Source organism: Penaeus japonicus, unplaced genomic scaffold (genome assembly GCF_977035675.1).
Source record: "Penaeus japonicus unplaced genomic scaffold, GWHDUDI00000001_assembly GWHDUDI00000022, whole genome shotgun sequence".
NCBI lineage: Eukaryota > Metazoa > Arthropoda > Malacostraca > Decapoda > Penaeidae > Penaeus > Penaeus japonicus.
Window position 1 is genome coordinate 32,480,359 of NW_028234424.1, and position 12,500 is coordinate 32,492,858.

The 12,500-nt window shown below is 50.0% G+C and overlaps 2 protein-coding genes across 2 annotated transcripts in view; both read left to right on the plus strand.

Moving 5' to 3' along the window:
* The first annotated feature begins 9,164 nt into the window (after positions 1–9,164).
* Positions 9,165–10,819, plus strand: LOC147469381 (uncharacterized). Its single transcript, XM_086549972.1, has 2 exons — positions 9,165–9,368; positions 10,517–10,819. The coding sequence occupies exons 1-2, from the start codon at positions 9,258–9,260 to the stop codon at positions 10,781–10,783; spliced, it is 378 nt and encodes a 125-aa protein (XP_086406098.1). The 5' UTR covers positions 9,165–9,257; the 3' UTR covers positions 10,784–10,819.
* Positions 10,820–11,394: 575 nt separating this feature from the next.
* The window catches only part of LOC122262704 (glutamate receptor 4), a 2,117-nt gene continuing 1,011 nt past the window's right edge, over positions 11,395–12,500 (plus strand). The window contains exons 1-2 of the mRNA XM_086549973.1: positions 11,395–11,496; positions 12,296–12,456. Coding sequence (XP_086406099.1) covers positions 11,411–11,496; positions 12,296–12,456 — 247 coding nt within the window. The 5' untranslated portion in view covers positions 11,395–11,410. The remainder of the gene's footprint in view (positions 11,497–12,295; positions 12,457–12,500) is intronic.

The following is a 12,500-nucleotide window of genomic DNA, read 5'->3' on the forward strand; positions in this document are numbered from 1 at the left end:
TTTTTGTAAATGGTCATTTTTTATTGTACTTTCTTTCTTTTCTTAGCTGCAAGTTTTTTTTGTTTTGTTTTTTCTGTATTTTTTGTGAGTAGTTATTTATACATCTTATTTTTTGTAAGTAGATTTTTTGTTGTAAGTATTTTTTGTAAGTAGTTTTGTTTTGAATTGACATGGAAGTAATGATAATCAGTTGCTGATTTTGTCGAATCATCACCAAAAAAATTACGGTTAATATAGATAACATACATAGTGTATGTATATATTATAATATATATACATGTATATGTTCTGTATCTATATCTTTTATATATATATATATATTATATATATTATATATAATATAGATAATATAAAATATATATAATATATTATGATTGTGTGTGCATATATATATATATATACATATATATGAGCATATGTCTGCTATACACATATAAATTAGCATATGTAAATTATATCATAACATATATAATATTTAATATATAATAAAATATGTATACATATATATGTACATATATGTACATATATATGTATATACATATATATATGTGTATGTGCGTGTATGTGCGCGCGCGCGCGCAGTTGCGAAGAGAAATCACATTCCACCTTCGGCCACACCGTGTCTGTCCCGGGTGGCCATTTCTACACGACAGGTCACACAGAGTCGGAAGGGGATGTCACTCGGGAGGCTTGTCCCTCAGCTGGCGCCTGATATAACCATCTGACAAACGTGGATTTGCAAATTACAACTTAACCCCTATTTTCACGTTATGTAATCTACAAAAAACATCTTAGGATTATTATTACAGGGGACATATTGCCAGTGGAATATATTTACACTTTCTTGCTATAATGATGTGAAGTCTGGGGTAAGAATACTTAGGATTTGTTGTCGCAAATTAAATAAGATCATGTTAAATTATGATTAAGAAACTCGCCGGTAGAAATCGTGCAACATCTATTGGTTAGACTTGATAATTTTGGAAAGTGGAGTGCCCATATGTATCATTCTAGAAAAAAATACTTGATCTATCAATCAAGATCTATCTATATCTATCCATATGTATTATCCATCTAGGATATCACTCGCCCTCTTTTCTCTTTGTCAAAATAGCTCCGAATTAAAAAGAAAATATGCCAAGGTAGCTTCCCCCCCCCCCCCCCCCTTACTCTCCCCGTCCAACAGCTCCCAACTCTCACACCGTGACTCCCATCCCTCTATCCCTCCTACACCGTGACTCCCATCCCTCTATCCCTCCTACACCGTGACTCCCATCCCTCTATCCCACCGTTCAAAAACCGTGACTTTCCCAGTCCCCTCATCCCCCCACACCGTAACCCCCATCCCTCTATCCTCCTAACCGTGACTCCCAACCCTCATTCCATCCTTCACACCGTACTTCCCATCGCCCTCATTCCCCTCCTACAACGTGACCCCCCTCCCTCGACCCCTCACCCGTGAATCTTTCCCATCCCTCTATCCCGCCCTTCAACCGGACTCCCTCCCTCTATCCCTCTTCTCCTGACTCCAATCCCTCATTCCCCTCCCTACACCGTGACTCCCAACCCTCTATCCCTCCTTCCCGGACCTCCCAATCCCACTATCCCTTCTTCCTTCCCGTGACTCCCCAACCCTCGATTCCTCCTACAACACCGTGACCCCCATCCCTCTATCCCCTTCACCGACCCCATCCCTCTATCCCTCCTTCAACCGTGACTCCAACCCTCGACCCTCCTACACCGTTACTCCCATCCCAAATCATCCTCACCTTCACCGTGACCCCATCTCATTCCCTCCCACACCGTGACCCCCATCCCTCTATCCCTCCTTCACCGTGACTCCCATCCCTCATTCCCTCCTTCACCGTGACTCCCATCCCTCTATCCCTCCTTCACCGTGACTCCCATCCCTCTATCCCTCCTTCACCGTGACTCCCATCCCTCTATCCCTCCTTCACCGTGACTCCCATCCCTCTATCCCTCCTTCACCGTGACTCCCATCCCTCATTCCCTCCTACACCGTGACCCCCATCCCTCTATCCCTCCTTCACCGTGACTCCCATCCCTCTATCCCTCCTTCACCGTGACTCCCATCCCTCTATCCCTCCTTCACCGTGACTCCCATCCCTCATTTCCCATCCATACAACCGTTACCCCCATCCCTCTAGCCCCTCCTTCACCGTGACTCCCATCCCTCTATCCCTCCTTCAACCCGTGACTCCCATCCCTCATTCCCTCCTACACCGTGACTCCCATCCCTCTATCCCTCTTCACACCGTACTCCCATCCTCTAACCTCCTTCAACCCGTACCCCATCCCTCTGTTCCTCCTTTCCACCGTGACTCCCATCCGGCTATTCCCTCCTTCACACGGACTCTCCCATCCCCTATCCCTCCTTCACCGTGACTCTGACTCCACTCCGCTCTATCCCCTCCCCTTCACCCACCGTGACTCCCATCCCTCTATCCCTCCTTCACCGTGACTCCCATCCCTCAATCCCTCCATTCACCGTGACTCCCCATCCCTATATCCTCATATCCCTCCTACAACCGTGACCACCCATCCCCTATCCCTCCATACACCTGACTCCCATCCCTCTATCCCCCTCGTTCAACCGACTCCCATCCCTCTATCCCTCCCTCACCGTCGACACCCATTCCCTCTATCCCTCCTTCACCGTGACTTTCCCATCCCCTTCTATCCCTCCTTCACCGTGACTCCCATCCATCTACCCTCCACAACCGTGACTCCATCCCTCTATCCCACCTCACACGTGACTCCCATCCCTCTATCCATCCCTCCTTCACCGTGACTCCCATCCCGCTATCCTCACCATAAAACCGTGACTCCCATCCCTCTATCCCGTCCTTCACCGGATCTCCAATCCCTCTATCTATCCCTACTTCACCGTGACTCCCATCCCCTATCCTCCACACATTACCACCCGAGACTCCCATCTCTATCCCTCCCACACCGTGACTCCCTAACCCTCTATCCCCCTCACCCGTACTCCCATCCATCTATCCCTCCAACACCGGACTTCCCATCCCCTCTATCCGCCTACACCGTGACTCCATCCCTCTATCCCCCCACACCGGACCCATCCCTCTATCCTCCTTCAACCGTGACTCCCACCCCTCTTCCCATAATTCACCGAGACTCAACATCCCCCATTCCCCCCTAACACCGTACTGCCCATCCCTCTATCTCCTCCTAAACCTGACTCCCATCCCTCTTACCCTCCTTCACCGGACTCCCATCCATCTATCCCTCCCACACACGTACCCCATCCCTCCTATCCCTCCTTCACCGTACTACCCATCCCTCTATCCCTCCTTCAACCGTGACTACCATCCCCGTCAATCCCACCTTCAACCGTGAACTCCCATCCTCTATCCCTCCTCACAACGTGACTCCCTCCCTCAGTCCCACCTTCAACCTTGACTACCCATCCCCACTCACTCCAACAACCGTGACTTTCCCACCCGCTATCCACCGTCACCGTGACTCCCATCCCCTATCCCGCCTTTCACCGGACGCCCATCCCTCGTCCCTCCTTTCACGCGGCTCCCATCCCTCTCCTCCTTCACACCGTGACTCCCAGTCCCCTATCCCTCCTTCCCCGTGACTCACTCCCATCCCTCCTATCCCTCCTTCAACGTACTCTCCCATCCCTCAATCCCTCCTTCAAACGTGACTCCCAACCCTCTATCCCTCCTTCACCTGACTCCCATCCCTCTACCCCTCCTACACCGTACTCCCATCCCTCTATCCCTCTACACCGTGACCCATCCCTCTATCCCTCCTTCACCGTTACTCCCATCCCTCTATACCTCCTTCACCGTGCTCCCATCCCTCTATCCCTCCTACACCGTGACTCCCATCCCCTATCCCTCCCACACCGACATCTCCCATCCCACATATCCCTCCCACACCGAGACTTCCCATCCCTCTATCCCCCTTGCCTACACCCGTGACTCCCATCCCTCGATCCACCTCACACCGTGACTCCCATCCCTCCATCCCACCTCACCTGACTCCCATCCCTCTATCCCTCGTCACACGTGACTCCATCCTCTATCCCTCCCCTCACCGTGACTCCACATCCCTCTATCCCCTCCTTCCACCGAACTCCCATCCAACCCTATCCCTCTTCAACCGTGAGCCCAGCCCTCTATCATCCCCTCCTTTCACCGTGACTCCCATCCCACTTTTCCCTCCTTCACCGTACCTCCCTCCCTATCCCTCCTTCACCTGACTCCCATCCCCTATCCCTCCTACAACCGTACTCCCATCCCTCTATCCCTCCTTCACCGTGTCTCCCATCCCTCTATCCCTCCTACACCGACTTCCCATCCCTATCCCTCCTTCAACAGTACATCCAGACCTCTATCCCCCTACAACCGTGACTCCCATCCCTCTATCCATCCTACAACCGTACTCCCATCCCATCTATCCCTCCTACACCGTGACTCCCAACCCTCAATCCACTCCTACAAACAACCGTGACTCCCACCCTCTATCCCGCCTACACACGTGACTCCCATCCCTCAACCCTCCTGACAACACGTACTCCCAACCCTCGATCCTCCTACACCGTGACTCCCAGCCCTAACCCCCACCTACAACCGTACTCCCATCCCTCTATCCCTCCAACACCGTGACTTATACCCATCCTCTATCCCTCCTAAACCGTGACTCCCACCCTCATCCCTCCTTCACCGTGACTCCCATCCCTCTATCCCTCCTACACCGTGACTCCCATCCCTCTATCCCTCCTTCACCGTGACTCCCATCCCTCTATCCCTCCTTCACCGTGACTCCCATCCCTCTATCCCTCCTTCACCGTGACTCCCATCCCTCTATCCCTCCTACACCGTGACTCCCATCCCTCTATCCCTCCTTCACCGTGACTCCCATCCCTCTATCCCTCCTTCACCGTGACTCCCATCCCTCTATCCCTCCTTCACCGTTATCTAGGCCCCCCTCTATCCACATCTAACCGTGACTCCCATCCCTCATCACTCCTACACCGAGACTTTTTCCCATCCCCCGATCCCTCCATCACTCGTGACTTCCCATCCCTTATCCCTTCACCGTGACCTTCCCATCCCTCTATCCCTCCTCATACCGTGACTCCAATCCCTCTAACAACCGTGACACCCATCCTCTATCCTATACACGTGTACTCCATCCCTCTTACACAACAAACAAAACAAACCGTGACTTTTTCCCCAATCCCTCTATCCCTCCTTCACAAAATCAATCTATCCCTCACACCGTGACTCTTTCTCCCATCCCTCTATCCATACCCTCCTACAACCGTGACTCCCATCTCTATTATCCCTCCAACAACACGTGGACTTTTCCCATCCCTCTATATCCCACCTCATTCCACAAAAGCGTGACTCGCCCATACCCTTCTAGTATCAATATCCCTCCTTCAAAAAAAAAAAACAACGTGACTCCCATTTCCCTCCTTCACCGTGACTCCCCCTCCTCCAACCTAAAATACACTCGTGACTTTCCCATCCCACTAATCCCTCTTCTCCTAACTCGCCATCAACCTCTATCAAACAAACAACACCGTGACTTTTTTTCCCATCCCTCTATCCACTTTCCTACCCCGTGAATCCCATCCCTCTATCCCCTTCACCGTGACTCCCATCTCTACTATCCCTCCTCACGTCCTTCTATTTTCCCATCCCTCTATCCCCTCCTTCACCGTGACTCCCAACCCTCTATCCCTCCTCATCACAACCGTGACTTCCCATCCCTCTATCCCTCCTTCAAACACACCGTCCTCTATTCCTCCCTCCTTCACCGTGACTCCCATCTAATCATCCCTCCTCACCAACGTGACTCCCACATCCCTCTATCCCTCCCTCACCGTGGACTCCCATCCCCCTCCTTCACCGTGACTCCCATCCCTCTAATCCCTTCACCGTGACTCCCATCAATCACAAAAAATCCATCATCAAACCGTGACTCCCATCCCTAATCCTCCTTCACCCGTGACTCCCATCCCTCTATTATTATCCCTCCTACACCGTGACATCCCCTTTCCCAGATTCCCCTCTAAATCACTTCCATTCGAAATTCTTATCCCTCCCACAAAACAACATCGTGACTCCCATCCCTCTATCCCTCCTACACCGTGACTCCCATCCCTCTATCCCTCCTTCACCGTGACTCCTATCCCTCATTCCCTCCTGCGCCTTTACAGTCTAAGAAACGAGAGAAAAATAAGTGAGACTTCAAATTCAAATCCAAAATACTTTATTCCATTAATTACAATGGTTACTCTATTAACACGTATAGTATTTCCATTGTATAAAAACATAGTATTAACATAGTCAATATAAAGAACATTTGTGGCTAATATATTCAACATATGAACATTACAAGTGACTGAAATACCGTGAAAAGAAAAGAAACCAGTTCGTGATTCCGTGTTACAGATGTGGAGTTTTGTGATGGCCAGCACTTGCGTTGCCTTCGTAATCACGTGCGCTATCCATCTCGCCCGTTCTTTCATTCCTACTGGCAGTGGGTGAGTGTTACAGCGTGACGATATAACTTGTGTTTGGTTGGTTTAAAGTCTGAATGGGCAAAATCATTGTTTATGTTTGATTTTTGTTGTATTTCTTTTTCTTTTTTTATATCTCTTTCTTTGTGTCTCTTCTTATCTGTCTGTCTCTCACATACTTTTTCTCTCTGCTTTACTGTCTCTCTCTTTCTTTCTCTCTCTCTCTCTCTCTCTCTCTCTCTCTCTCTCTCTCACACACACACACACACACACACACACACACACACACACACACACACACACACACACACACACACACACACACACACACTTTTTCTCTCTGCCTCACCGTCTCTCTCTCTCTATCTCTCTCTCTCTCTCAGGTATGTACAATGTACAAGATATAAATGTTTAGTAAATAATATAAACATACAGATATAACCTGTATTGAAATATACTATATAGTTTTTGGATATACCAAATGCCATTTGCTACTGAAGACTTACATATGAAAAGAACTACCATTTGATCAGACCCTAGAAAGGATATCTTTAATGTCCTTATCATTTTTCTTTATCCTCATTGTTGTTGTTGTGGTAAAGTGTTTGTTTGAACCTTACAGATCACTTAATTGTTAAGTGTTTTTGTCGAGAAAAATCAAAGTACTGTTTAAAAGAAATCCGTATTATAAAAGGAAGTCTTGTTATCTTTGAAAAAAAAAAATCTTTAAAGTTTAGTTATTTTTTTCTTCTTTTCCTTCTCGTTTCCAAACTTTTTTCTTTCAGACATTGGTATAAGTTTGTAGAGGTAAGCGATATATAATGTCTATTTTCTATTAAAATTTAAAGCAATCTTAATGCTATTCTGTCACCATTACATCCAAAGAAACACTAGCAATAGCTCTCCTTACACAGAGAGAGGTGTGAGAGGGAGAGAGAGAGATATGCAGATAAACATGATAGTTGTATATCAATCTGTTGCACTTAATAACTCATTTCTATTTACCTGTAGCACAAACAAATCAGGATAGATCCGTTTACTTCTGGATTATTTACTGATGTTTGTTCATTAGTGAGGTGTGCTGGTAAGTTAGCTGCCTGTAGGCCTATTCCAGTCTCTTTCATTCTAGCCTGAGGCACGTCTTAGACTTGAAAGGCAGATGCCAATAGAATCATGATGAGTTATTGTTATTGTAGCTATTTATGTAAAAAAAAAAAAAAAAAAAAAAAAAAAAATGACTTGAAAGTTATTGTTATTGTAGCTCTTCATGTAAAAAATAAATAAATAAATAGATAAAATAATAAAAAACATGGCATTGTTTTGACTCCCACTTTCTATAACAGAGAACGGCCAGGTGGAGATCAAAAATTTCGTGGTGACATCCGGTACAGCGCAAACACATCTTTTCTCTGGACCTTTTCAGTGCTTCTTGGACAATGTGAGTATAATGGAAGAGAGAAAGAGTGAGAGAGAGAGGGAGACAGAAACGAAGAAAACTGGACCTCCTTCACTTTTTTTTAGGATCTAAAAACATTCCAGCATTTTGTCTCTGACTTCAGGTTAAAACATCACTGATTAAAAAAGAATTATTACACAATTAAGAAAGATGTTATAGACTGATAAAGATAGATAAAGAAAGATAAAGATAGACCGATAAACGCACAGTAGTCATAAAAATAATACAGACAGATAGACTACCATTGGCATCAGCAATTTGACGATAGATTTAAACCCATAGAATAATCCAAATCCATCTATTTTCTTTCCTTCTTTCTTCCGTCCTTACTTTCTGCCTCCCTCTCCCTCTTTCCCTCTCTTCTTCCTCCTCCCTAATCCCTCCCTCCCTTTATTATCTTCGCTTCACCTCCCTCCACCTTTCCCTTCCAATGCTTCGTTCTCTCCTCTATCTCCCAGATTCACGCAATCATCCCTCTCTTTCCCCTCATTCCGTCTCCAATCAATTCGTTTCTCTCCTCATACCGTCTCTCCTCACCCTCCTTTCTTTAAATACATTCATCCACTCATCCCACCTCATCCTTCTCACCCCACACCCCCCTTCCTCCTTCCCTCCTCCTTCTCAATCCCTCCTTCCCTCCTATTCATCCACTCAACCCCCTCCCTCCTTCCCTCACCCCGCCACAACCCCCTTCCTCCCTCCCTCCTCCTTCTCAATCCCCCCTTCCCTCCTATTCATCCACCCAACCCCCTCCCTCCCTCCCTCACCTCCCCCACACCCCCCTTCCTCCTTCCCTCCTCCTTCTCAATCCCTCCTTCCTTCCTATTCATCCACCCAACCCCCTCCCTCCCTCCCTTACCCCCTTACCCCCCCTCCCTCCCTTACCCCCCCCACCCCCCTTCTTCCTTCCCTCCTTCTCAATCCCTTTTTCCCTCCTATTAATCTACCCAACCCCCTCCCACTCACCCCACCACACCCACCCCCTCCCTCCCTTACCCCACCACCCAACCCCCCTCACCTCCACCCTCAACCCCCTACCCCACCACCTCACACACCCACCACCCACCCACCCCACCTACCCCCAGCCGCCCCCCGACCCCCCCCGCGCCCGCCCCCCCCGCCCGCGCCCCCGCGGGCCCCCCCCCCCCCCCGCCCCCGCCCGCCCCACCACCGGACCGCGTCCCCAGCACCACCTCCGTCCGTGTCTTCGCCGGCGTGTGGCTCGTGGCGTCCCTCGTCGTCGGGACCGTCTACCGCTCCAACCTCAAGGCCATGCTCATCCTGCCGAAGTTCACGCTGCCCTTCGACAACCTGGCGGAGTTTGTTGACACTGACATCCCTCTCTTCACGAGCAAGAATGCGTTCATGGATCGGGCTATTCAGGTGCCGTGAGAGGATGGGGTGGGGGGTGGGTGGGTGGGGGTGTTGTGTGTGGGTGTGGGAGGTTGGGTTGGGTGTTGGGTGGGTTGTGTATAGGAGGAAGGGGAAGGTGGGGGGTTGGGTGGGTGGGGGTGGATGGGGGTGGTGTGGTAGGAGGGGGGGAGAAGGATGTGGTGGTGGGTGGTTGTGGGTGGGTTGTGGGGTGGGGGGGGGGGGGGGTGTTGTTATTTTTGTGTGAGTTGGGTGGGGGGGGTGTGGTTAGGGGGTGGGGGTGGAATGGGGGTTGTGTATGGGAGGGGGAGGGAGAAGGAGAGGGGGGGAGGGGAGGGGGGTTTGGTGTTTGTGGTTGGCTGGGTGCGGGGTGGAGGGGGTTGTGTTTGGGGGGAGGGGGGGGGGAGAAGGGGGGTGGGGGGGGGTTGTGTGTGTGTGTGTGTATTGAAAAAAATATTGATCATGATGATAATTGTGATATAAATACTTAACTCCTTCTTTCTCTCCCTCCCTTTTTCGCTCCTTACCCATTTGCTCTTTCCTTTCTTCCCTAACTCCCACTTAACCCCTCTCTTTTCCTCCCTGTCGTTTCCTTTCGTTCTTTCCTTCCATTTCTATCCCAACCTTCCCACCTTCTCTCCCTCCCTCCCACTTATTCCCACCTTCTCTTCCTCCCCCCCTTCGTCTTCCCCTCCTTTCCTAACTCCCACCTTCCTTCTTTCTCCCTCCCCCTAACTCCCATCATCCCTCCCACCTTCCCTCCCTCTTTCTCTCCCTCCTCGCTTCCCTCCTTCCCTCTTCCCTTCCCCTAACTCACTCCTTCTTCCCCCCTCTTCCTTCTTTCCTTCCTTCCCTCCCTTCCACCTTCACTCTTCATAACAACCTTCTTCCCTTCCTCCTTCCCTCCCTCCCTCCCCCTTCCCTCCCTCCTCCCCTCCCTCCCCTAACTCCCATCTTCCCTCCTTCCCTCCCTCCCTCCTCCCCTCCCTCCCCTCCCTCCACCTTCCTTCTCCCTAACTCTCTTCTTCCCTCCTTCCTTCCCTCCCTCCCTCCCCCTTCCTTCCTACTCCCTCCCCTCCCCTAACTCCCATCATCCATCCCTCCTCCCTTCCTTCCATCCCTCCTACCTCCCTTACCCACCCCACCACCCCCTCCTACAGGAAGCGCCCTCCGACTCCCTCCTGGGTAGGCTTCAGCCCAGAAAGGTCGCGCACTTCCAGCTCTTCAAAGCTTTCCAGGACGTGAAGGCAGGCGTGCTGGCTGGAACGGGCTCGCAAGTGTCCGGCTGGTATTTCATCCATGTGGATTTCTCCATGGTGAGGCTGGCGGGGTTTTCTTCTTTCTTTCGTTTCTTTCGTTCTTTCTTTTTCAAGGCTCAAGGGTGGTGTTTCTTTCGTGTGTATTTCTCGATGGTGAGGAATGAGTAAATCTGCATAGATATACTTGCTGATATACACAGGTACAAATACACATACATATACATACACACACGCACACACACACACATATATAAATATATATATATATATATATATATATATATATATATATATGTGTGTGTGTGTGTGTGTGTGTGTGTGTGTGTGTGTGTGTGTGTGTGTGTGTGTGTGTGTGTGTGTGAGTGTGTGTGTGTGTGTGAGGTTGTGTATGTGTATGTTTGTGTGTGAATGTGTGTGTGTGTGTGTGAGGTTGTGTATGTGTGTGGGTGTGTGAGTGTGTGTGTGCGTTGTGTGTGTAGTTTGTGTGAGGTTGTGTATGGTGTATGTTTGTGTGTGAATGTGTGTTGTGTGTAGTGTGAGGTTGTGTAGTAAGTCGTGTGGGTGTGTGTGGGTGTAGTGTTGTTGTGTGTGAGTTTGTGATTTATGTTTGTGTGTGAATGTGTGTGTGTGTGTGTGAGGTTGTGTATGTGTGTGGGTGTGTAAGGATTATAGAGATTGAATACGAAATATAGGGAGTGATGTACACATAGATGAAATAGAACACAATTAATGAACCGCACTCTATAATGCAGAGCCCTCCCTCCCCCCTCACAGACGGGAAAATGCAACGTCTACATGATGTCGGAGGTGATGTTCCAAACGACGAGTCGGTCTTTGGCTTTTCCGAAAGGGTCGCCGCTGAAGAAAAAAGTGGACAAAGCGTTAGTTGCAGTTTATGTTGCATTATACTGTTGTCTTTTTTTTTTTTTTTGTGGATATGATTGTGAATGATCTGATTATGATCAAAATGTTTGTAATATTGAAAGAACGACCATTTATAGTCATTTCTCTCCTTTCCCCCTTCTCTCTCTCTCTCTCTCTCTCTCTCTCTCTCTCTCTCTCTCTCTCTCTCTCTCTCTCTCTCCTCTCTACGTCCTCTCTCTCATCTCCTCTCTCTTCTTCACACTATTCTATCTCTCTCTCTCTCTCTCTCTCTCTCTCTCTCTCTCTCTCTCTCTCTCTCTCTCTCTCTTCCCTCCCTCCCTCTCATCTCCCTTCTGTCCCCACCCCCTCCATCCCCCCACCCCCATCCCCTCCCCCACCCCCTCCATCCCCCCAACCCCTCCATTTCCCCCCACCCCCCATTCCCCGCCCCACCCCCTCCATCCCCCAACCCAACCCACCCTCACCACCCTCTATCAACCCCATCCCCCCTCCCGCAACCCCTCTATCAACACCGCCCCTCCCCCTACCCAACCCCACCCCCTCCACCGCCACTATATCCACCCCCTCCTCTCATCCCCCAACCCCACCCCTCACTCCCCCCAACCCACCCAATCCATCCCCCAACCCCACCCCTCCATCCCCCAAAATCCCCTCCATCCCCCCAACCCCACCCCATCCATCCCCCCAAACTCCCCCTCCATCCCCCCAACCCTCCCCCAACCCCCCTCCACCCCCCCTCCCTCCACCCCTCCTCCTCCCTTCCCCCTCCCTCCTCCTCCTCCTCCCCCCCCACAGGATCCGCGGCCTGAAGGAGTTCGGCATCCTGGACTACATCCTCCGGCGCACCATCCACAACGCGACCGAGTGCCTGAAGCCCATGAACGTCCAGGCCAACAAGTCCCTGAGGCCCCTGGAGCTCGGCGACTTCTACGGCGTCTTCAGCATCTATTTGGGAGGTCGGCAGGAGGCGAGGGGGGTTGGGGGGTGGAGGGAGGGGGGG

What these genes read in the sequence shown, in the direction of transcription:
- LOC147469381 (XM_086549972.1), top strand. Translation starts at nt 9,258, where the DNA reads ATGCTCATCCTGCCGAAGTTCACGCTGCCCTTCGACAACCTGGCGGAG. An exon ending in TCATGGATCGGGCTATTCAG is followed by an intron (nt 9,369 to 10,516) that starts GTGCCGTGAGAG and finishes CCCCTCCTACAG; the next exon opens with GAAGCGCCCTCCGACTCCCT.